The sequence below is a fragment of the Helicoverpa armigera genome, chromosome 13 (genome assembly GCF_030705265.1).
Source record: "Helicoverpa armigera isolate CAAS_96S chromosome 13, ASM3070526v1, whole genome shotgun sequence".
Taxonomy (NCBI): domain Eukaryota; kingdom Metazoa; phylum Arthropoda; class Insecta; order Lepidoptera; family Noctuidae; genus Helicoverpa; species Helicoverpa armigera.
The window spans coordinates 10515368-10540941 of record NC_087132.1 but is presented as its reverse complement, the minus strand read 5'-3'; the positions used below and the strand labels follow the sequence as shown (position 1 = coordinate 10540941).

The following is a 25574-nucleotide window of genomic DNA, read 5'->3' as shown; positions in this document are numbered from 1 at the left end:
CCATCTTAACCTATGGTGCCTGGGTATGCGAATTACCCGGGCGCCTAATAATGCAGAAGTCGAAGTGTCCCAAAACTCCAAGATTTTCGCGCTCGCTTCGCTCGCGGCTTCTTTTCTTAACGCATTTTTCTTTTTTAGTTTAGCTACTTTAATATCCCAATATTCAAAAAATTTTGCGCTCGCTTCGCTTGCGGCTTTTTCACTTTGCGGATTTTTTTATTATACAAGTTTAGGTGCTTTAGTGACCCAAAACTCAAAAATTTTCGCGCTCGCTGCGCTCGCGGCGATTTCACTTTACAGTTGTTTGTATTTTTCAACATTTTTTTGTCTAACCTATCAAGAAGGTAGGTAGGTCCTAGTTTCCATATGAGCTTTCTTAATTATGACCTTCGAAATACATTAAGTCACAATCTTTCAATACTAGGTACTACATGAGCTAGAGACGGCCCTGACTTTTCATGTAAGGAAGGACCTAATTGAATTTAAGTAATATGGTAATATAAAAAATTAGGTCTTGTTTTGTTAAACAAAAAAAATCGGACTCGTCCGGGGAAAAAATGCTATTTACGCCAAATGTCCGGGTTTTTTTAAATATTTGTCCGGGTTTGGCGAAATTCGAAATGGCAGCCCTAGATACTGGTAAATGCGTATAGGAACCTCTTTTGCTGCACCAACTCACTTAGGTATGGATTTTCCGTCAGCAAACAATTATCAACCACCGGTCCAAACAATAACACGTGAAATCGCGCGATAAGATTTTTGTCGGCCGGAATGTGTCGCGCATAAAAAATCGAGTGAAAAATCCATTGATGTGATATGTTGAAAACCAGCGTCAGACACTAGCTGTCTGGCATAATGCTGAACTAGACCTATTTGGCACAACTTTTTGTTACTTTTATATTTCTTATTCCTATGTGTATGTCAATAAATAATTTTTCTTTCTTTCTTCTTTCTGATAGTGCTGAAAAACTCAAGCTAGCCGCTAGTCGTCGCTAGCCTATATTACAGGCTCTAGCTAATTAACATGTAGGAAAATCGTCCGAAGATACACTAGTCAAGCATTTTAAAACGCAAGATATAGCGCACTTATAACGCTAGTCTGACTTCACCATTAGTCGGCTGAGGGAACTCCCCGTACAGACAAACTATGCTTGTTAATCTCATGATCACGTTTTACTCGCAACTTGAAACTCGATTGGTATACTTAAGTATAATAAACCTGAGTGGAAGTGCTTGACTGCCCTAAATATAGAGTGTCGATAGCCTTACAAACTAGCATAAACTAGTTTACCTATATCTTAATTTTATTCTATTAGCTACTGGTCTAATGGTTAAATTAAAAGATGATAACGTAGGTAGGTGTTGCTTTTCAGGTTTTTTATCCTGTGATATGAAACAAGTTGAAAGATTTAATTGATAGGCTGTCGAAGGAAAAATAAGGACGAGAATAAATATCTAAATAACTATGATTTTATCTGCATTTTTTTTTTCATTTTACCAATCTACCAAAAGAGACAGTTTTTACTTTTCAATGAACGAGTAGAAGCAGCAAAAAAATTATAGGTACTTTTCAATAAAGCTGCTTATGTTTAGTTCCTAATTCAGTTGTCTTTTCCTGTAAACAATAACAAAGTTGTAACAACACCACTGATAACTGAGTTTAACCACAATTTTAATGTTGAAGTAATATTTGTACAAATAAAATAAACATAGGCAGTATAATTTTATTTAGGTATACTGTGGTTAGAATCATGTTATTGCAAATAATGTTTTTATTTTTCCTACCACTTACTTTATTTGTAGACCACGCCACAATCATTAGGTACCTATTTACTTTGATTAAATATATATTAAAAGAAAGTCGTGTTAGTTACATATTTTATAACTCAAGAATGGCTGGACCCGGGAGAAGGACATAGGAGTTTTTGTCACCATCCGGCTAATGGAAGCACTTATGTCGGGACGCGGGTGATACCGCCGGTGGAAATAACTATTAGAAAAATAAATTAAAAGACTTTTAACATATTTATGTACCTACAAACCACCGGTACCTAATGGTAAGAGGGTAGAAGCTACGAGACAAATCCCTTAGAATGCGTGCCGTATCAAAGATGTCCAAATTCTGAGCCAGGTCCTTAAGTTATACGACTCAACGGCCGACTGTTCAAGAGTCTCTCAAAACACGTCATTATGATTTACACTTAATTACTGCTTATTTGACTGTTCTTGAAAATTAAAAAAAGGTTTATTTGCTATGAAAATATGGACACGAGATGAGATTTTGAGCATAAACGTGGATCTATGTGCGGAAAGAAGACGACCAAAAAAGGATGGAAGTATTGTGTGAAAAACGACATGGCTGGAAATATAACTTAGGAGATGAGGTCAGATACAATGGGAGGAAGAAGAAGACATTCTCCGCCAACCCCAAAATAAAATTGGGATTAGAGCATATTCTTACAGACAGAGTAGAGAAATTGCAGAATAGAGCATTTCACACTTTGATAAGCTTATATTGCAATACGATTCATTGCGATTAATCAATCCAGTGTTATCGTTTGATGACTCCAGAAATCGTTTACTTAACTATGATTATTAACTTACTCATTTACTTACAATGCGACAATGTTAACATTTAATAGCAAAAATAGGTATTGCAAGATAACAATATCACAAGCCAGTTATCTACTTAGATTGATATTTTCACACATTGTTTTGTAGACAGTGTCATTTAGCTTTCTTTCTATTCTGCATAAGATTTTTTTGAGTGGATTTTATATTTAGACTAGCTGATCGCGCGAACTTCGTTATCGTTTAAACCTTCCCTGGCCCTCTACAAACATTTTAAAACCAAAATGAGCCAAATCGGTTCGGCCATTCTCGAGTTTTAGTAAGACTAACGAACAACAATTCATTTTTATATTTTTATTATATTTTTATATTTTTATTATTCATTCGGCTTTCACTGGCAGAATAATAATTTTAGTTCGGTTGTTCCGGTCATATGGCCTAATACCTGAAATATAGTCACAACCCTTTCAATTATGTACCTACATAACGTCTAAAAAAAATTCATGTAGGTAAATAGCAAGAGCATTACCTAAAGATATAACACAGAAAAGTTTTTAATGCACAGTTATACATACCATTATGTATTTCTTAACTGCAATATTTTTTGTAACATTTATCTCATTTTCAATACCTAGGCCACAATATTTACAAAACGACTTCGCAACAAACCAACTTGATGACCCCGTGTTTTTACACTGATAAAGAGGAATCCCCTGTTCCCAGACCATTTACATACACACACACACACACACGCACAATTGAGACTTATATAAATACAGCGGGCTGGATCTTCCTCATTCAGTATCCAGTGTTCGTACGAACAAGTTGTGTGAACTAGGAAACATGCAGAAGTTAACTTTGTTCGTGGTTGCGCTTGCGACGGTCGTGTTGCATTGCGATGCAAAATATTTCGCGACAAGATGCGAGCTGGTACATGAGTTGAGGAGGCAAGGGTTCCCGGAGGATAAGATGAGGGATTGTAAGTAAACCTATTTAATTATTTAAGTTGTTTTTGCTTTTTTTCTTCTTGCTCATGTTTATTTTTACCAGGTTGCTACATTGGCCTACAAAATTTAAAAATCTATAAAATATAATTCCCCATTGGCCTATTTTAGCACTCACTTAATCGAATCGACATCCTTTCGTAGATTTTAGAAGCTTTCACAAAACACAGTCAGCATATCTCAACTTTTATGTTCCTTCATAATTCAGTCTATTTTCACACAAAATCGCACTCGTGTCTATACGAAAAATCTCCTGTTTTTCTTAATTCTTGTGAACCTGGTACCAAAACTGAACCTCCTTTCTTCTCCAGGGGTATGCCTGATAGAAAATGAGAGCGGCAGGAAGACAGACAAAGTGGGCAGAGTGAACAAGAACGGCTCCCGAGACTACGGCCTGTACCAGATCAACGATAAGTATTGGTGTAGCAACACCAGTACTCCTGGGAAGGACTGCAATGTTACTTGTGCTGGTGAGTAAATATACGAAAATATACCTTAAGTTTAAGGTGTTATGGTTGATATTTCATCCACTTATCATTCGCCAAGGCTTTTCCCAACTATTATGGGATCAGCTTCCAATCTGACCAGATGCAGCTGTTCCAGTGTTTTAGTGCGACTACCTATCTGACCTCTTTAATCAAGTTACCTAGGCATCTCAATGGTAAGAATGGTGTCAATTTTCTATCTCCTTTCTGACCATAAAAATTGCCAAAGATATTGAAATACTGTATAATCTGATTAATATGCTGATCCCAAATACACATATGTAAATTTAGTCTGTCCCCGCTCAAGTCTGTTGTAAATCGGCCAGGTTTTCAGGGTTTAAATTACATATTGTCATTGGGAAGAGCAGAACAAACACCCCAACTATACATATAAATAACCATGAATTATTTCCTTTCAGAAATGCTTCTAGACGACATTACCAAAGCCTCGACTTGCGCCAAAAAGATCTACAAGCGCCACAAGTTTGAAGCGTGGTACGGATGGAAGAACCACTGCAAGGGCAAGACGCTGCCTGATCTTAGCAACTGCTAAACATGTATTATAATATACCAAAGATATTTTATTAAGTTTATAAGTTTTATGGCCAGTTTCATCGGTCTCTGATATCCTATCGGGAAGTTAACTGACTGATAATCTATAACTTTTCGTTTCACCAGTCTCAGATCTAGCAGAAGTTATAAGCAGACTTTATCTGGCAGATAGCATTAACTAGATGATAACTAATAACACTTTATTGGTTATCAGTGAAGCTGGGCCTTGTTGTAGTAACGCTAGATTTCAAAGTATATTGAAGGAAAAGTACATCGAAATTGACGATTTGTATAAAAACTTCGACTTCCAATTTTGACTTTCTTGAAGTCAAATAAGAGAAATTTTGCTCTCTGTTCTCTCGTGTATAAATTACTATTTTGTGTATTAATAACTACTATAATAACTGCATTTAATAGTTCAAACCAATTTCTACTTAATTCCAAATGCAAATCAAAACAGACTGTACCGAATACATATTTTCACGGATATTATAAAACCGATTATTATACATTAAAATAAATACATTTTTATACACTTTGATGTTTTATTTCTTATCGCATAAAGTAGATGAAACTAAGTAGGTAAATACAATATATAGGTATGTAGTAAACTAAATTAAAGAAGAAAACCTTATTTCTAGAAGATTCTGTAGGCGCAGGAGTTCAAACATGTCGATTTCGCAGTTTCTCCTCAAGTTTTTTCTCAGCTTCCATTACTTTCTTCAGCAGCAATTCATCCATAGTTTTCAACTGAAAATAATGTTTATTTTTGTACATTATTTATATGAATGAGGAATTTACTCTTTCACACACTAATATTAAAAAGTCAAAATGTGGTAAGTGTCTGTGCGTTTGTTACTTCTTCACGCCCAAACGGCTGAATGTTTTTTTTTGATACTTCAAAGTTTGAGTATCAAAATAACAAAATTCTGCTGCCTTTTACCCAAAACTGCGGTGAGCAGTTCCATAAAACTGCGGATGAAACTAGCTATTTACCTATGTATGTCATAAGATTCAACATACATAATGAAAACCAACTTCTATTTACCTCATGACAGAAGTTATTCTTGATATTGGCAAGTTGTTCGAAGCCGGCGACTTTCTGCGCTTCATACTGTGTAGTGAGTTCCTTGATCTCTTCAATACGTTGTAGCGCCTTCTTGGATCGCTCGCGCATTTTCTTGTCTTGCTCCTCTGCCTCTCTTAGTGCGCTGTTCAATTAAATAAATGGTTAAAAAATACTTTTGAAATGTAAGAGTAATGACCAAATAGTGAACATGTCTTGAATACTACTTATAAATAATACTTTCAGTACTATATAAAGTAGCAAGGGAAAAAAGTTGCCAATAAATAAAAAATATAGAAAAAGGCGAACATAACCTAAATACAGGTTCTCTTACTGCAAAAGTTAGAGTGATATAGAGGTTTGATAGCATAGATATACTAAAAGCTCCCACGGGAATCACTTTGCTATATGGTGAAAACCATTTGAAAATCAGTGCAGTTTTTGAGTGTATCTTATACTTTGTGGTGAATGTGTCCCATGCTGCATGACTTACTGTCCCATAGGACCAAAAATATATATATATATTTTTAATCTACAAATCTCAAAACAAACCTCTGCGCCACAGTCCGTTCCTGCTGCCTAATTTGAGCTGCCATTTGTCGCTTGACCGCATCCTCGTCGCGTACAGTCTGCAGCTCGCACAGCTGAGCTTGCAGCTCACCCAGCTCAGTACGTAGGACATCTAGCTCGCCCTCCATGCTGTCTGCGTCTAGATCACCTGATTCTAGATCCCTGTTAGAAAAAAATAAATAGTTCAAAAAAGTAGTCATGTATTGTCATCAGAACTCAGAGGAAGTGGGTCAAATTAAGATTCCAAGATTTTCTTACATACACAGTTACAAGTGAAGCTAATATAAGTGTGTTAATAATATTCCTGTCAGCAAACCCTTTCATTTGATACCCATATCATGGAGTTGGATTTGTAACAGCCAGTCGGCCATCTTGGGGAGGCCGCCATATTGGATTTGTAATGACGTTTCTTAGCTAGTCATGTATTTTCATCAGAACTAAAATTTCGAATAATCGGAGACCGGGAAGTGGGTCAAAATAAGATTCCAAGATTTTCTTACATGCTAGTTACAAGTGAAGCTTATATCGGGTGTGTCGTACTTAATCACATTAAATTAAATACGTTAATATACTGGTTAATCTATGTCGATTAGCACACAGAAAAAAATACAGCACGTACGTAAAAATAAAAATTTGAAACATAGTAAATAGAATAAAAATGTGCGTAAATAATAAAATTGAAACTTACTTCAAACTATCAGACAGCTTCATAATCTCATGCAGCAGATTGTTAGCAGTATCCAAGTTAGGCTTTATAGTCTGCAAGTTTTTCAGACTGTTCTCTTTCTGCATCAGTATGGTCTGCAAAGAGTCTAACTTCTCTTCTAACTCCTGAAGATTCTGTGTCGCTTGTTCTGCTTGGGCTTTTATGTCATCTGCGTCGTACACCCTGAAAGAGATTTACACAGATTTAATAATTAATGCAAATAATAAAGCTGAAGAGTTTTTTTTTCCTAGAACGCGGTAATTTTAGGAACGAATGGTCCGATTTGAAAAAATTAGGTACTAGCTTTCTGTCTCGGTCTAGCAAATGGCAGTTCTAACATACAATGGCAGTTCGACAGAAAGAGAATGGGCGACAGAAAAAGGCCATTCCGTGCTGCCAGATGTGGTTCAACCCTTATTAAATAAATACCCATATAACCTATTTTTATATTTTACCAGATTAACTGACACAGTCAACTGCTTTTACAGTTTTGTGGGATTGAAATTAATTTTTAAGTTTACTCCATACTTTTCTAATAAAATAAAAATAAATAACTTCTTACCTCAAAGCCTTCCTCCTCGCCACCTCAGCAACGAGAGCATCTCTATGAGTCTTTTTCTGTTCCAACAACATTTCAGTCTGTCGCGTCTCCTTCAGTATAGCCTCTAACTCCTGCCTCTCTTCATCATGAACCTCCTTCTCCTGTTTCAGTTCCTCGTCGAACTGCTTTATGTCATGGTCTAGCTGGAATTAAAAACTTATTGTATACTTACTTATTGAAAATGAATAAACTTGTTTCTACACTTAATTTAAAGCTAAAAGTATTTTTAAGCTTTCAAACGAGACCATAAACATTTAACAGTAAATATTGTATTATTGGCAATCGTTGTAATTGTATAGCGCAATGGGGCGATTCCATTTTTTTGCTTGGGAGTGCATTTCATTCGCATAAAAAAAATTATGCTATTTAATTTACAATGAAATAAAATTAAATTATAAATTTAAAAAAACCCCCGACCCAAAAAAGTACGCAATAATTATGACAAAAGGTTAAAAACGTTAAACTCTATAAAAAGCAAAAAATAACTTTTATCACTACTTAAACTAAATTTTGTCGTGTCGGGGGACCGCTCTAATTCATTACTTTAGATACGTGTTTTTTTTAAACGAATGTTGTAATTAGGTAGGTATCATTTGATTTATGTAAGTATTTATGAAGGTAAAAAGCGGTCCCCCGACACTTCAAAATTTAGTTTAAGTAGTGATAAAAGTTATTTTTTGCTTTTTATAGAGTTTAACGTTTTTAACCTTTTGTCATAATTATTGCGTACTTTTTTGGGTCGGGGGTTTTTTTAAATTTATAATTTAATTTTATTTCATGCTTTTTAAAGGAGCTCCTTAATTTTCCCTTCTTTCATTTAATTTATTTTATCTTAAGATGGGGTCGCTATATGAGATTTCGAGAAGCAATAATGATTAACCTTTGGACATTCTAGATTTTCAGCAAAAATATAAATCGGTTTATCCGTTTCATTCCGGCATTCCAGGGTTTCATCCGCCACATCCCATTTCCAGCATCAGGTTCTCGTCAATCAGAAACATGAAGAGAACTCGTCAAGACAAATTCAACGAGCCCAAACTCGATGGGTTTACTAAAAGGCAGTTCAGGGTTACGTCTCCTACCTTCGTGACCTAACAGCAGACCAGCTCAGTGGTTCCAAAAGACATTAGTGGTTCAAATTTCAGATCCCACATATACTTGCAAGTAAACTGAGCGTGTAACATTCCTATCACATCTAGCAAACGAGCTGATGACCTTGAAGACCTGAACCGATTTCCGCCAAACATAGCTAAGAACACTCCCGACTGACATACCTTTTAAACAAAAAAAACCGCATTACAATCGGATCATCCGTTTGGGAGCTACGATGCCACATACACACACACACACACACACACACAGACACGTCAAACTTATAACACCCCGTCGTTTTTGCGTCGGGGGTTAAAAAGAATCCATACCAACTTTTGTATTACTCAGAAACAGTTTAACAGACATAAAAAAAAACTGATCTTTTTAGTTTTATTATCTACTGCCAGCAGTGTCACACTTCCCGAGGAAAGTACTTCCTGAACCAGGATAAAAATTTGCATTTTGTTATACTGAGGTATATGCTATATTACAGCCCTGACAGCTAAGACAGGACTTCTTTCAGGAACAAACATCCAAATATCACTAAGTTTCAGTTTTTTTTTTTTATTTGTACCTTTTCCAAGCGTCCAGCGCGTTTGCCCTTTTCCTTAGCTTGTTCATTTAACATCTCCAGGAGTGCATTCTTCTTTTCTTCCAGAGCTTTTACCTGTAAGCAAGAGTATTATTTTATTTAAAGAAACTAAAAGTTTCATAGCTATACCAATATCATTAAAAAATTTGAATTATAATTTTTGGAATGTATAGACCCACCCAAAGGTAGACTAGGTTAAGTCCGCCATTGTACTGTTTATGCAAGAAGTATTTTAATTAAATAAATATAGACTATTATCACACTATTTTGAATTTAACAAGTATCAAATCAAAATACAATTAAACAAAAAGTCTTCGTATATGAAGTCACTTTCTCAAAATGCTTTTGAATTTTTAATAGTGAGTAGATACCATCAAAAGAGCTTAATATGAAAAAAAAAATTAAAATACCTGATCAGTCTTAGCAAAAAGTTCCTCTTCGTAAGGCGATATATTCCTCAGTTGTGCGTTATTGAAGACCACCAGGTTAAACAGTAGGAGCAATATAGGATGTGACGCAGTTGCTGTTGGTTGCAGAATGTGCATGATACCGATGCCTCCGTCCCGAGGCTTCAAGTACAGCAAGTGGTTGCAGACTCTAGTTACGTTGATGACGGGAAGAAGGTCCCAGTAGTAAATGGTGTTCTCGTTACGTTCCTCTTCCGGCGGTGGCTGCAAATTGTATAAGATTTATGGACCATTTTTATGTAAGAGGAGTAGTCTGACACCAGTCTAACCTAGGGGTATTGGGTTGAGGAGGTCAGATAGGGCAGTCACTCCTTCTAAAGCACTGGTACTCAGCTACATCCAGTTAGACTGGAAGCCGACACCAACATAGTTGGGAAAAAGGCTCGGAGGATGATGATGATGTTATGTAAGAGGAGCATGTATGTACCGCCTTGAATAGAACGCAAGGTCAAGCGATGCTTAATGCAGTTGGTCAGTGGATGACGGACCATTTGGTCTGAAACACAGAGGTAGTGGATTACAAAAATTTCAGTTTCAAGTTGCAGAAGACATGTTAAATTGGTGTCATTTGATATGTGTATTTGTGGTAGAATACACCGGAAACGAATACTGAACTAACAAAAATTACCTAATAGAGATTCAAGATTTTTTGGCAGGTTGGAGTTCAAACATATACCTTAATACCTAAGCCATTTGCTCTTCTTCAGCCAACAAAAAGGATTTATTAACATGAATTTTGATACTTACCGCAAGTACAGCACTTCTGTCAATCCCGAGCCTATCGAACACTTGAAACATAGCCTCCATCATCTTATGAGGCCTCTTCAGATCTTCTACCGTGAGGGTGAAAGTATTCGCAAAAAGCACATTCCAGTTGTTTACGAATGTTTCTTGTACTGAAATGTTAACAAATATTAATTTAAATCTATATTCGTTTTTGTATTCTTTTAATAATGTAAAGTTATTTATGAGTTTTTGTAAATTAGCTAAGTAAATACTAAAACTAATCCAAAGTTTATCAAACTTACCCTTTTCTCTTTCCATTGTGATTTGATTGATTTATCTTTATCCCAACAATAATATTTAACTAAATACTGTAATTGTAACAAGATTTTCAGAGTATTTTCTCTCGTTATTTTTCAATTTCTGTTATTATTCGTCAAGTTCACGAAACACAAACAACAACGTACAATTTCATTCAAATTCAAAATGACGTACAAACAAACAAATTCGTCAACCAATGAAACGCCGGAATCAACGAACTGACTTGTGTTGAATTTTTCGTTCGAAAATACTACCGTGCGTGAAAATTATTATTATCGTACCAGAGAATGTATAAATTGTGTAAGTAGCATATTTAAATTATTTATTTAAATTTCACTCTAAGAAATTATAACATCTGTTATAAACTACAATTAATATCATCACAATATTTCGAAACACATGATTTTATATTTTTCTTTGTATTACGGAACGCAATATGTTGACGTTGTCAATTTGTCACATAAACGTCACCCGCGAGTCGATCGTCGACGATTTCTCAGCACGTCGAAAAATATATATTTTTTCTTTAAATTAAAATTGTTATGTACAAATACTAATAACAAAAATGAGGATCACTAATGTGAGACGGGGTCGGATTATCCGTATGGGAGCAGCATGCGCGATCCTATTAGTTTTATTGTTCGCCCTTCACAAATGGTCGGAAGAGAACGTAGCTTTAGAATCCGGCGGCGTTGCATTAAGTTTGGACTCCGAAGCTTCTTTTGTGTCCCACCGTGATGTTTACCCGGTTTTAAAAACAGGTAAGGCATTTCTTTGAGTTATTTGCACTGTTTTTGTTGTTAATGAGTGTTAAGAGTAAGTACTGTTATGTGGCCTACAGTGTGCCCGGCGTGTCATTCCCTCAGGCCTCGGCGTGTTTTTGTTACGTCAGTATTTGTGTTTTGTAGGCTGTATTGTTGCTATGTATTGGTATATTCACAGCTGGTGTGATGAAAACTATTGTAGCGTACCCTTTGTTTTTATGTTTGCTTTCCATTGTAATTTAATAGGTAATTATTCTATATCGTGTCATGAAAGTACATAAGCAATCGTAACTGTTCATTTATGTACTTAGTTAATACACTAATTTAATTCTGTATGAAAATTAATATTATTTTGTAGTATCATTATCACTTATTCTTGGAACATAATCTTAGATTGTTATCTTTCATTTTTAGTAACAAAATCAATTACTACCTCTTTGGTTCTATGTACATTTATCACCATCAGATAATTAGATCACTACCAATACTTTAATGAGGTCATTACACTGTGAAAAGACTTATCTACTTAAAAAAAAATACTACTGTAAAACCTAGTTTCTAATACTTATAACAATTCCTATTTATATATGAAAAGAAGCTTCCAAAGGTAACTACTTCACACATTCCAATTAAAAGATAAAGATTCTTTTATTGCATATAAAGTATCCAATGTCCTCTCGCAGGCTCTAGCTAGACTATCTGTGTACCAAATTATATTTAAATTTAAAAATTCTGACAGACAAACTTTCGCGTAAGTAAGGATTTACTAGCTTTCGAATAATCTCACAGATCACAATGCCATACCAGACCGTTTAAGACATGCAACCACAGAATGTGATCCAATTATTTTCTTGGTACATAGCCACGTTCCAACCACAATAATGTTGTATGGTACCATATTTACAACTAGCTTCTGCCAGCGGTTTCACCCGAAACCCATGGGAACTACTTCTCGTAATGGGATAAAAAGTAGCCTATAGCCTTCCTCGATAAATGGGCTATCTAATACTGAAAGAATTTTTCAAATCGGACCAGTAGTTCTTGAGATTAGCGCATTCAAGCAAACAAACAAACTCTTCAGCTTTATAATATTAGTATAGATACAGTGTTTTTCAACTGATTTCAAAAAAGCAGGTTTTTTTGTGCGTGATTATCTCACTTTTGACTGAACCAATGTTGATGCGGTTTTCAGCATAGTAGGTATTTATAGCTCGTAAATTATTCTTTCACAAAGAATTTGATGACACAGTAGTAGTTTATGACAAACATTGTGAATTTGAATGGCACCATTGAATGAATGAATCGTGGATATCAAGCTGGCTTTGATTTGTTTGCTTTGAAGATGATTTTCTTGGAATTATGGAATATTGTGAATGATGATGATTTTTGTGTTTCAAAAAAATTTGCACCTACCACTGCTATTTCTCCATCACCCAAAGGTAGACTGGGAGAAAACGCCTAAGGCGTTAAGTCCGCCATTGTACAAACTTGTGCATAAAGTATTAAATAAATAAATAAATGACCAAATAAATGAACTATTTTATTTAGGCCTTTGCAGGGCCTGAAACGTCACACTAGTTGCACGGTTCCAAAAATTTGGTCTTATGGAGAAAAGTAGGCGCAAATGTCAATCTAAACGTGATTCAATCAATTACAAATAAAGAAAATTGAGAAGTGTCTCTGCAAATAAAGATTCTTATTCTCTTATTCTTATTCTTACACCTTTCATTAAAATGGTATTTTCGTTATTCCAGATGTTATACGAACTGCTTATGTTGGATATTTAAATGGTCATCGAAGTATATTTATGTGGCCCCAATTTAGAAAAGGTTCAGTAATACGACCTTTTATGATCTTGCCTTAGAGTCGCTAAAAGGCTTATCATCAGTACTTAGACCCATATTTTTTTATTTAAAGTTCAGTATTTAGTAAAAATAATAGTGTCTCTCTCTGTAGGATTTTTTTTCATATTTCCCCACAGTTGAATATCCCAGTTTTCGAGAATCTAGGCTTTTATTATCCCTTACATTGCCATAGCAAAGTAAGCCAAAATTAAATGACTTGTTATAATATTTCAGGTGTAAAATACACTATAGATATTGGCTTTCGAAATAGTTATCCCTTCGTTTTGAAATGGCCCGTCTTAGTAAAAGGTCGAGTGAAACTTTCTCTTCAAATACCTATATAGTTGATAACGTATTGGCTTAACTGTATGTAGAATTGTACTGTAGGCCACTTGCAAGGGATACGAAAATGTTCGGAAGTTACCGTGCCGCAAGTAATAGATAGAATTTTGATCTCGGTTGGTTAAAATCTACACTTCCACTAACAAAACGGCATTCAAATAATAACTAGACGTATTCTACAATTAGAAGAAAAAGCAATTACTATTACCAAATGTTAAATATGCATTGCACGTAAAAAAGGGGGAAAAACAGGACTTTTGGGCAATATTTACCTACAAGTTCTAAATAATGTCAATTAATTCACCTAAAACTTGCGACTATTTTAGTATAAAACTGACCATTCATATTCAACAGCAAAACCAGTTCTGCTAAATATAAGCTAACACTAGAATAAATTACTTATCTTTGTGTAATATTGTCGTTAGCATAGTATCGGTATTTTGTAGAACAAATACTATGGTAGTTAATATTATGTACCTATTAAAAAATCTATGCATAGAATTTTGTTAAATCGTAATGTATCAGCACTACAATCATCATTACTCTACTAGTTATTTTTTGCAGTAAAAAGCTTTTTTTTCTCAATTTTCAGTTCGCCCCAACAACCTTTGTAATTCTATAAATAGTCAAACACGGGCTTGCAAATGTTTTCACCCGAAACCTGAGGGAAAATACTTGTCGTACTTTGATAAAAAGTAGCCTATATGCTATCCTAATACATGAAATATATCACTGCCAATTTTCATCAAAAAAGCACTGGCTGCACTGGTTAGACTGGAAACTGACACCATCATAATTGGGAAAAGGCAGATTAGTTGTCTGTCAAGTTTCATCAAAATCCATTCACAAGTTTTAGCTTGAAATAACAAAAAACATACACACATTCTTACAAACTCTCGCATTTATAACATTAGTACCTAGAATCATCGGCACGAATCTTGAGCGCTGACGTTATTAGCAAAGAACCAATCCCGAGTGACGGCCATGACGTGATGCGCTGCGGGCCAATCACAGCTTTAGCCCGCCCCCGCGCCTCACTTCATGCCACAAAAGGAACCCAATAAATTAATTCTGCGCAGGTGCGCTTCAGCGCTGACCTTCAGCGCTCAAGATTTGTGCTGATGATTATATCTAGGTCTAACTTTAAACTTATAAGTGCGTATCTTTGTTACAGAGTTGGGTAACTTTGAGCCCCGGGATTTAAGGACTGTAAAAGGCCCTGGTGAGGAAGGGAAGCCTTACCACATGCCACAAGACAGGGCCAATGATATAGCAGAGTCTGAAAGTGAATACGGCATGAACATTGCCGCTTCTAATGACATCGCTATGAACAGGTGAGCTTTGCACTTTCTAGATTTTAATATTTCAGGATATTATCGATTATCGACTCCTTAGAGGATCAAAAAATCTTTTTCGAAATTTTCATTCTGAGAACGTAATGTCCAATGGACACCTAAGGTGTTGACGATAATACGGAAACTTAGATCTGGTTTTGAGTATCGAAGTAACGGGGTCAAAAAATAACAATTCCAGATTTTACGGACTATTAAAAGTCCACAATTTATTCTGTTGCCGAAACTATGAAAATGCTATCGCCCATTGCCGACGATTTCTATGTAAAACAAAAGCATAACAATCCATGCTATACACGTTTCGACAATAGTTCACATATTTGTGAGTAAAACCTAGCTTATTGTGTAATTGCTATATCCTACTGTCGTACATTTCGACATTCCGACTGTCGAGCAAAAAATACGTCTAAAACAATACAGATTCAGTTAGAGATCGTAACCAGAACTTATAGATTTTTCTGATGTAGAAAATTAACTTTGTACAAAAAGCATCATGATCAAAAAGTATCAAATCAAACCTTAACCATTTTGCTCTATACAATACAGCTTCTTATTCGTCTTTCATCTTCAATAACTAAAACACAAGATAGAAACTCATACCACAATGGGGTCCAGGCCGATTGTCGGCGGAGGCTGTTCTATCTAAAGAGATCAGTTAGCTGCGCAGTACAATTACAATGCACATTTTTTTGGTATGGCATCTTGCAGTTCAGCCTAGTAGGCCGTGCTCTGCTTAACCGGACTTTTATAGTGCACCAGCATAAAACCTTCTTACATTCTTGTCACCAGGTCCATACCCGACACTCGGTTAGAAGAGTGCAAGTTCTGGCATTACCCAGTGGAACTACCAAGCACGTCTGTCATCATAGTCTTCCACAACGAAGGGTTTTCTGTACTCATGAGAACTGTGCATTCCGTCATCGACCGGTCGCCACCCAATGTGCTGCACGAAATTGTTTTGGTAAGTCATTTGTTTGTTGCAACAAACAGTAATTATATTACATACACATCATCATCCGGCATATATTCGGTGTCGGTCCAACATGTTTTCTTCCATTACATATACTACACATACTATGATATTACTGCTATAGATAGTCTTTTTTTTAACGACGCCAAAAATCATCAAATGACCCCTTCCGCTGTGGGTTAGCAGTGGTGAGGGAGTGTCAGACTCATACTGTCTAAAAACCGTCGTGTTATAAGATAAAGGCAAGAGGATGCTCATGGATACAAATGTAGAACTTTTTTTGTAACTATAGCACAAAAAGAAACCTTAGTTTCCTACCTAGAATGCATTTCACATAGAACTTTACATTTACCGTTAATTTTGGCTAGCTTGCCGGCAAATTGGCACACGATTTGCATGATTATCTAATGGCCATAAAGCCTGCTTTTGTGTAGAACCTAGTGCCAACTACTAGCGAAAAGGACTTGTTTTAAACACAGACTAATCGGTTACTGCGGGTTTGTTCGATATAGAGTTACCGCAGCACTGGAACATAAAAGGCCTACGACGGAACACGACGGTTTTTATTCAGTAAGAGTCTGACACTCCCTCACCGCTGCTAACCCATAGCGGGAGGGGTCATTTGATGATTTTTGACGTCGTTATAAAGAAAGACTAATCGGTTATAAATATAATTAGGTATATCCCAACAATCAATAAGTGACAATTACTAAATCCGCTTCCGTCAGGATTTTCCTCGAGTATTTCTATACTATTAAAAGATTATCTAAATCGGTATTGTGATTACAGTTAAATCACTACTCATGTTTTATCAAACAACTTATCAGGAAAGTGGTATCTGAAGTTCTTAGTACTTCTGAACACACTTGAATGCGTATTGTCACTTTGCTAAGTACTATACCCAAAAAACATGCTCTATATTTTTTTTTGTCTCGGAATTATTTTCAGTCTGAAACCAAGGCAACAGGTAATATTTCTAGCATTTGATATTTGAACAATCACACTATTAGAACAATTTCATGATTGAGTACGAACTGTCGCTGGAGCATAGCGCGCGATAACACAACATCTTCTGAAAATCTAATAAAATCACGGCACACGTAAACTTAGAAAATAAAACATTGCACAAACGGTTTATCAATCAATCAACTCGGTTATCGTTTATTATATGAGCACTATTCATTGAACTTTCTCCAGTATGTTCTCTGAATAGAATCCACATTACAATGCTGTATTTTTATGACTGGGATAACTTTTTAATTGTTAAATTATAGTATGAGCTGTAAAATCGATCGAGATAATCACGCTGGCTCTGAAATACAAACGACTCTAGAAAAAGATATGTTGGAATCTGACACTTCCTTCCACTCTATCCGAAGTCCTTTGACGAGTTCTTATCTCCCAAAAAGAGAGTCCTTACGGCTTTAAGGTGACCCCCGATAACTCCATTACCTTTTGAGTTCAATAGCCTGAATTCTCCAATCCTTTGCACACAATACACGAAAATCGATTTTCGCCAAATCAACTCATCTATGTTTAACACTGTGAAAATTAGCGTGGAAAACTCGAACACCGTGTAATAGATTGTACAACATGTGAAACGAGGTGGCGACTTCGATAGTAGGACCTCGCGCTTGAGCTAAAAGCCGATTCTGATAAAATTACAACATGCTGTATGCAATACTAGCTATGTGCTACATGGTTATACTCGTGCTATGGCGTTTAGTTACTGGTTTCCTAAATTAAATCAGCCTTACTAAAAATGTGTGGCTGCAAAACCGACCTTATTTCAAACAAGTGTTCAACAGACGTTTAAAAGTTTTTGTGGTACGATGGATTATGTTTGGAGTCGAACATAAATGGGGCTTTCTGCCATTCATTCGTCTTTTCGACCTAAACTGAGCCCATTTTATTTGAATATTTGTGTTTTGTAAATATAGTATTGTTTATATTGATATGCATTCAAGCCTGAAATAAACGATAAATAAATATTTTTTTTGGAATGTGAATACTAAAATAAACACAGCAGAAACATCGAGACACCGACTTCTAAATCGGTGCAAAGATTTTGGCTATTTTTCGCTTTTCTATTTTAATTGAAAACCAATTATGTATAATTATTATAAGGAGAAGATTTCAGTAGGTAGGTACATCCAAGTATTGTCAACCAAATTTTGATGTTAACGATTCTAACTAAAGTTAGTTAGCAAATGGACGCTAACTAGTCAGTTACTCCTGTTATCGACAAGTTACGGTTCTTAACCGCATTAACTGTGTGATTGTAATCGTCGTATTATGTAAATCACTATCGATAAAATTAGGCACTAATTGCATAGCGATAATAGAGTTCCGTTAGTCACTAATTGATGTTAAATGAAATAGGATTGTTATGGGTAGGTGAAAAATACCTATGTGAAAAAGATATCCTACTTTCATAATGTACTAATCTGGAAGAACGAATCTTCTTGTCTATTAAAACAATCTAAGGTTAGTTAAAAACGGAAATTGGGTCAAATATAAAATGATGTCAAAGAATGGTGCTGTTAATTAACTTAATTTGCATTACGTCCTTTGCGATCTCACCAATTACCAATCCAATACCAAAACAATTGTACCTTAAATCTGAAATGACTACGCAATATCATACATGAATTGCCCTTGACTGACAGACATTGTGTAGAAAATAACGGAAAACATATTTAGTGGCTTTAGTAACAAACTATTATTATGATGCACCCATCATTGTTGACGCGGCCGCTATTGTCACGTGAAACGGGACGGAAATCAAGCGCGGTTCTTTTGCAAAACCTGATACTGTTGTTAACGATAGGTTTGTTGTGTAAAATTATATCATGAGTACAAAATAATGTTGTTTTCTCAATACCAAATAAATTGTATACAAACTGTTACTGCTCATGGTTAAGATGTTCGAAAGTTATTATGATTTCTCATGTCACTTTATATCAGCCATCTACGAAAGTAGACATGATCCTCCATCATCCATTCACAATAATAAAATGCTTTTTTTTTTTGTTTATTCTACAGGTAGACGATTTCTCAGACAAAGAGAACTTAAAGTCAAACCTAGACAACTACATCAAAAGATGGAAGGGGAAAGTTCGTCTGATAAGGAATCATCAACGCGAAGGTCTCATTCGGACTCGGTCGAGGGGAGCGCAAGAGGCGACTGGTGACGTCATAGTTTTCCTTGACGCTCATTGCGAAGTGAACATTAACTGGCTACCTCCCCTTCTAGCCCCCATTTACAGGGACTATAGAATCATGACCGTACCAGTTATAGATGGCGTAGACCACAGAACGTTTGAATATAGGCCTGTGTACCAACACGGTATGAACTACAGAGGTATCTTCGAATGGGGCATGCTTTACAAAGAAAATGAAGTACCTGATAGAGAAGCAAATCTTCACAAACACAAATCCGAGCCTTATAAGAGTCCAACACACGCAGGTGGTCTTTTCGCCATAAATAGGAGATATTTCCTCGAAATCGGGGCTTACGATCCTGGTCTACTTGTGTGGGGAGGCGAAAACTTTGAGCTGAGCTTCAAAATCTGGCAGTGTGGTGGTAGTATTGAATGGGTCCCATGTTCTAGAGTAGGGCATGTGTACCGCGCGTTCATGCCTTACTCGTTTGGAAACCTTGCGAAGAACAGAAAAGGTTCTCTTATTACAATAAACTATAAGAGAGTTATAGAAACCTGGTTTGATGAGGAGCATAAGGAGTACTTCTATACTAGGGAACCTATGGCTCGTTTCTTAGACATGGGAGATATAAGCGAACAGCTGGCTTTAAAGGAACGGTTGAAGTGTAAGAGTTTCGGCTGGTTTATGCAGAATGTCGCTTATGACGTATATGACAAGTTCCCGAAATTACCCAAGAATATACATTGGGGTATGGTGTGGAACAAGGCGACTAGTGTTTGTCTTGACACTATGGGCAAAGGAGCTCCAGCTTATATAGGTATGCCATTGTTTTCTTTATCTTTAAAATACCTATGACATCTTGAAATTGCGTATGTAATAAAATCGTTCATCTATTTGGCTCTATTTAATACTAATTACTATTGTAGTTTTGGTGTGCTACTCTTGGTCCAATTATGACAATACGATATATACTACAAATAGGAGAGCCCTATATTGCTTTAACTGGTTACGTTTTGGTGAAAAAAGTGTAATGACAGCACATTTCATGTCCTTTCAAGGTTTAGGGTACCGTGTTTAATTATAAAACTACAATAAGTGGTGGTCGTTTTGAGACTCTCTTATGGAATTTATTTCCAAATTAATAAAAATCACCTAACCATTATTCATTTTGTAATCCCTGCTATTCCAGGCACGGCCTCATGTCACGGGTCTAGTAACAGCCAACTATTCAGGCTGAATGAGGCCGGTCAGCTTGGCGTTGGAGAGCGCTGTGTAGAAGCTGATGTGGACAGTGTGAAACAGGCCTTCTGCAGGCTTGGCACTGTTGATGGACCTTGGAGGTAAGTGTGTTTAACCTTCCTTGATAAATGGGCACTCTAACTCTGAAAGAATTTTTCGAATCGGCCTATTAAATCCTGAGATACCTCGAGAGACGTTTATGCAAACAACTGTTTCGTTAGGAAGTACTTATGAGGAATTCTGAAGTCTGCGTTTTTAGTATGACCTTTAAATTACTGGGTCTATATCTTTCGAATAAGACATTGTAAAAGTAAGAATTTTTGAATTTTGAAATTACTCTAAACTACCGTATAATACCGTAATTAATTATAAAATAACATGTTCTGTAATTAAACCATAAAGCAGCATTATCAATAATTTTCCTCCACATTACTTTACCACATATTAATTAATTTTCAACAACCTATTCCAGTTACGACGAGGCCCGTCACCATCTCATCCATCGCTTACACGGTTACTGTTTAACCCTTCAGCCGCACTCCCGGCAACTTGGTTTAGCACCCTGCGATCCCAACAACACATACCAACAGTGGACCATTAAACAGTCCAAGCCGAACTGGTGAGACTAACTTAGGTACTAAGCTTCGATTTAGTTCAATTTCGTTAAGGACCGATGTGACGTGTCTGAATCGTTTGAAGGGGAAAGTGGGGGGATTGTGTGTGGGGTGTTTTTAATGAAAGAAATTGGTTTATATAGTTTTTTTTTTTTCTGTGAAATGATAGATGTGTATTGGAAAAGAAAATTGAGTTATATTATGCCATTGTCAGTTTTTTGCATGATTTAATATTTTATCTTAGTGTAGAAATTAAGTAAAGTTCTTATGTTTACCTCTTGATTGCAATATTTCTTAAGAAAACCAGGAAAATCTTTACTGATCTAGTATTGGTTGTAATTGTTTAGTAGCGAAGTTAAAGAAAGCTTTTTTAATTTTCACTACATGTCTATCATTTCACATATGTATATATGCAGTATGTAGTAATTACAAATTTGCCCACTATCCCCTGTATCCAAAATGCGATAAACTTTAGAGTGTCTACTTGGAAATTCGTGTTGTGTCACTTATTATGTTTAAGTATCCGAACTTTTTAATGTTTAAAACTTAATATTTTGGTTTTTGTATTGTAGTATTTCTACTACGGTATAATCGGATTCGTTATTAACAGTGTATTTGTATAATTGGGCATTGTAACTATGGGCTTCCAAATTCATTGATCAGAGGGTTAGAAGTCTTCCTAGCCATAATAAATTTCTTATGATTCTATCAATCATATTAATCATGTCCTAAATTACTTCAATTCATAGTAGGTATGACAACTTCGCTTGCGCGCATACTTTTACCAAAAATACTACATTATGTAGACTTATTATACGACCATGGAGGCTTTGCTATATTGGAATTCAAGGCAACACTAAGCTTATGCAATCATAGACAATTCAAGTGTAACACTTCTCTATGGTTGTATAAGCTTAACACGAGTAAACAGTGTGCTAAGATTCCGATTCTCCTCTAATAGGAGTTAAGTAGCTGTCTTCTCATAATAAAACCATTTTAGTTTTCGAAATGTTATGTCTCGAAATGGCTTTGTACATAGATTCAATAAGGTGCGAAAGCTAGTATGCGCAAAGCGAACCAAAGAAAGACTTTCTAAAAATTGGTTGCCTGTAAAGTCGGTATACGGGCGAAAGTTTTACGTGACAACGAATTTGAGTCTCTCTCGCTCTTAGGCGGGCTAACTGTGCTCGAGTGGAAGGGACGCGTGCCTTTCACTTTTTATGTCTGTCTCTCTCGCTCTTAGGCGGGCTAACCATGCCCGAGTGGAAGGGACGCGTGCCTCTCACTCGCTCTCATTGTGAGCGCATAACGTGAGCGGAGCGTAACGCAGTTTCTTGAAGTGTCACCCGGCAAACCAATTTATAAGACGTTGTCACGTCAAACTTCTGTACCTATTTCCTAAAATCGATTCAGTGACGTCACAATCCGCGTTCTAACAAATTATGCCATTACACGTAAGACAATGTCGCCCAATGTGGTTCAATTGTTTAGCAATGCTAGTAATATTCGATATGCGTAAATTTTGTACGATTCACACTAACACGGGAAATAAAAATAAATAATCCAGATACGCTACATGTATAATCTGAATTTTCTGGGTATATATGTATGTGAATAATTTTCATAAAATATAATAAAGACTGATTTCCCGAGCATGTTCGATTTGTCACGCCATGCAATAAAAAAATGTAATATTGTTGTCTATGCATCTTCTTAATGGTCACACATTTATTGTTTTTTTTTTTTATGTACTTAACAATAGTTAAACATTCCTGTTAAAATAAATATGTAAAAACTTTTTCGAAGATTTTGGTCAAATGCTCAATTTAGGACAGGTAAATATCATAATTACCTACTTCAAAAATAAACCTTACATGCCTTTTGATAAATAACATTAGTATAGGTAACCGAAAATGAATCATTGATACAGTACTAACGTATTATGTTGCTAGGTAAATAAATAATTATAAAGACTTATCTGTCTCGAGTTAAAATCTAAGAACTCCCGTTTACCTATGTATTAATAAAAAGCTATACGCTCTCCAGGCATTTAATACAGAATCTCGAATTCTATGACAAAAACCTAGAATATATAAATAATAACAGCGATAATCACAGTCCAATTTTCAGCCAATTTCTGTATGAATCATACCGTAGGTACCGGTTGTACAGAGGTAGTTTAGGCTAGGTTCAGATGACAATCCCACAACGCGCGTTTACAACTACATACATTTTATAACGCCTAACCCACGTTAGCATGTGTACAGCCTGAATAAAATGTATGTAATAGTGATTTTACAACTTGTGCGCTTGTCATCTGAAAGCAGCCTTAATGTCTGTCAACATAGACGTCCGTTTTTCTTAAAAACAATTGCAGACTTTTAAAATTGAATGTGAACATTAGAAGTTTTAAGAAAACTGAGGTTTATGTAAATGTTGTCGGTGAACTCGGGCCTCAGTACTAATCTGTCGCAAAAACAACAAAAGTTTATATTATATTATATGATTAGCGTTATATATTTTCTCAAAGCATTCATATATTTGTTTGTGTTATTGGACGAAGTCGGTAACTCTTTGAAGTAAGCGATTTGGCTGGCAAATAAGAATGCAACAAAATGCACAATACGAAATTATCATAAATATACATAATAATATTAATCTGTAAACCTTTTATTGTAAAAAAAAGTATATTTTTTCACTAAACATAAGTTTTACTTACTATATAAGGCCTTCATGTACTTAGATCATTTCAAATATGAAAACACTGCATTTAGTTACTCATTAACTATGCTTTTTTTCATATCTTCTATTCAGTTATAAATGTGAATGTGGTTGTTCTAATTCATGCTTTAATAGCTGAATGAAATTAATTGATATTTGGAACACGTAGATGCGAGTAGTTCACCCGGGACACAGGTGAAACCACGGAATGAAGGTAGTCCTATATATTTTCTTATGCTCTTAGAATAAGTTTAATAAAAGAGATTATGAATTTACTAGTGTCAGGTCATATCCAAGAAGCAATTTCTCTTATATCGACTGATTTTACATCCCTAATTTTTATGGAAATTATTAAAATATAGATGATCTATGCCAAAATTTTAAAACAGAACTTCTAAAAATGTTTGCTAACTAATATTTTGATCTCAACATTAAATTCAACTATAAAACAGAATTTGAACTAAAAAATTATGGGTATACCATTTGAGTTGCGCTATCCTTTTACAAAGCAAAATGCAAATTTTGTAGTTATCAAATTCATAACCATTATGTATATACGGCATTTTTATATGAACTATCATTTATTTTACTATTTTCATTTAAACTTGTACATAGGTTTTTAAATCGTTCCCAGGAACGCAATAAGGGTATAAAATAATTATTTTTCTTTTTATTTTGGGTAACATTTAACAGAATGGTGGACGGTGGTGTTGCCATGTCAATGTGTGTAAAGTTTATACTAATATATTGTGATTGTAATGTATCTTTAAACCCATTTTTATGTTCCCGGGACCTTATGAGATTTTAACAGTTTGCAAAATTACTGTGATTAAACAACTTGACAGTTTTATATATTTTCCAATGTAGTGTTAAATAAATTATTATTTATTGTTAATGTGAGTTTCATTTTGAGTCTTTATCTCTTTGTGTTGGTATTATTCTGGGAGTCACAAATTTTACTGCATTGCAATAGTAAGTATTAAACCGCAGTTAACGGAACTGCAAAACTACGGATTTATTTGACACATACGTCTACAAATTAATCAGCCTCCATACTACTCTCGAATTTGGAATGAGTGTGGACACAGGGCCGAGTCACACCGGCATGACAGCGACGCGGCGAGCACCTTCAGTGTGCAATAATTTAAAACTTTAACTACATAACACAAGAAGATACCAGGCGCGCGGGGTCTGGAGGCCGCTGCCATTTTGGTGTGACTCGGCCCTTGGCCTCGCTATTCTCATTCCTCATTGGCTCCGATAAACTCTTTATAAGTATCTCGCACAATAACTTCACAAGCAGTATGAAGGCTGCTTTACGTAAAGTGATTAACCGGAGTGGATTCTAAATGGGCCTGTGTGTATGTATGCAGCTGAATCCCGGGACTTTAATGTGATTACATCATGATCGTATATGTGGATATGCAATCCAGCCTAAATAAATGCCCCCCAAGGTTAAGTGGATCTCAATACCACAATTTCGATGCTTAATTGTACAAAGAGGTACTAAACTATTTTGTTCTCTCATCATCATCATCAGCCTATCGCAGTCCACTGCTGGACATAGGCCTCTCCAAGTGCACGCCACTGAGATCGATTTTCGGCTTCTCGCATCTTCAGCATTTTAATTTTGAATGTTTTGGTTGAGTTTATCGAGAATAAGCAGCCGCAGCGTGGGATTTCGTTCAATAGTTATTTAGGATCCCACTACCGTTAATTTTATAGTAACAATCTTACTTTTGTTTTAGGGATGATTACTGAGAAGAATGAATTGCCAACTCCTTGGACGTTATTACTTTTTCTATTTATACTA

General features: G+C 35.6%; 3 protein-coding genes across 3 annotated transcripts; 2 read left to right on the top strand and 1 right to left on the bottom strand.

The window, feature by feature from the left end:
- Positions 1–3364: 3364 nt before the first annotated feature.
- On the top strand, positions 3365–5147 carry LOC110373355 (lysozyme). The gene is made up of 3 exons (XM_049840569.2): positions 3365–3550; positions 3887–4045; positions 4480–5147. Exons 1-3 carry the CDS (start codon positions 3415–3417, stop codon positions 4611–4613), a joined length of 429 nt encoding a protein of 142 aa, XP_049696526.1. The 5' UTR covers positions 3365–3414; the 3' UTR covers positions 4614–5147.
- On the bottom strand, positions 5144–10917 carry LOC110373356 (coiled-coil domain-containing protein 150). The gene is made up of 9 exons (XM_049840557.2): positions 10735–10917; positions 10454–10602; positions 9650–9910; positions 9222–9314; positions 7517–7698; positions 6937–7137; positions 6231–6410; positions 5661–5823; positions 5144–5362 (listed from the first exon to the last, which is right to left on the bottom strand). The coding sequence occupies exons 1-9, from the start codon at positions 10748–10750 to the stop codon at positions 5276–5278; spliced, it is 1332 nt and encodes a 443-aa protein (XP_049696514.2). The 5' UTR covers positions 10751–10917; the 3' UTR covers positions 5144–5275.
- Positions 10918–11200: 283 nt separating this feature from the next.
- On the top strand, positions 11201–24656 carry LOC110373342 (N-acetylgalactosaminyltransferase 7). The gene is made up of 6 exons (XM_021330603.3): positions 11201–11511; positions 14875–15034; positions 15842–16013; positions 19068–20004; positions 20377–20527; positions 20899–24656. Exons 1-6 carry the CDS (start codon positions 11316–11318, stop codon positions 21047–21049), a joined length of 1767 nt encoding a protein of 588 aa, XP_021186278.2. The 5' UTR covers positions 11201–11315; the 3' UTR covers positions 21050–24656.
- Positions 24657–25574: the final 918 nt, after the last annotated feature.

What these genes read in the sequence shown, in the direction of transcription:
- LOC110373355 (XM_049840569.2), top strand. Translation starts at nt 3,415, where the DNA reads ATGCAGAAGTTAACTTTGTTCGTGGTTGCGCTTGCGACGGTCGTGTTG. An exon ending in GGAGGATAAGATGAGGGATT is followed by an intron (nt 3,551 to 3,886) that starts GTAAGTAAACCT and finishes TTTCTTCTCCAG; the next exon opens with GGGTATGCCTGATAGAAAAT. An exon ending in CTGCAATGTTACTTGTGCTG is followed by an intron (nt 4,046 to 4,479) that starts GTGAGTAAATAT and finishes ATTTCCTTTCAG; the next exon opens with AAATGCTTCTAGACGACATT.
- LOC110373356 (XM_049840557.2), bottom strand. An exon ending in ACAGAAGTGCTGTACTTGCG is followed by an intron (nt 9,911 to 10,453) that starts GTAAGTATCAAA and finishes TACAATTTGCAG; the next exon opens with CCACCGCCGGAAGAGGAACG. An exon ending in GCGAGGAGGAAGGCTTTGAG is followed by an intron (nt 7,138 to 7,516) that starts GTAAGAAGTTAT and finishes AATCTCTTTCAG; the next exon opens with GGTGTACGACGCAGATGACA.
- LOC110373342 (XM_021330603.3), top strand. Translation starts at nt 11,316, where the DNA reads ATGAGGATCACTAATGTGAGACGGGGTCGGATTATCCGTATGGGAGCA. An exon ending in AATGACATCGCTATGAACAG is followed by an intron (nt 15,035 to 15,841) that starts GTGAGCTTTGCA and finishes TCTTGTCACCAG; the next exon opens with GTCCATACCCGACACTCGGT. An exon ending in TGCTGCACGAAATTGTTTTG is followed by an intron (nt 16,014 to 19,067) that starts GTAAGTCATTTG and finishes TTTATTCTACAG; the next exon opens with GTAGACGATTTCTCAGACAA.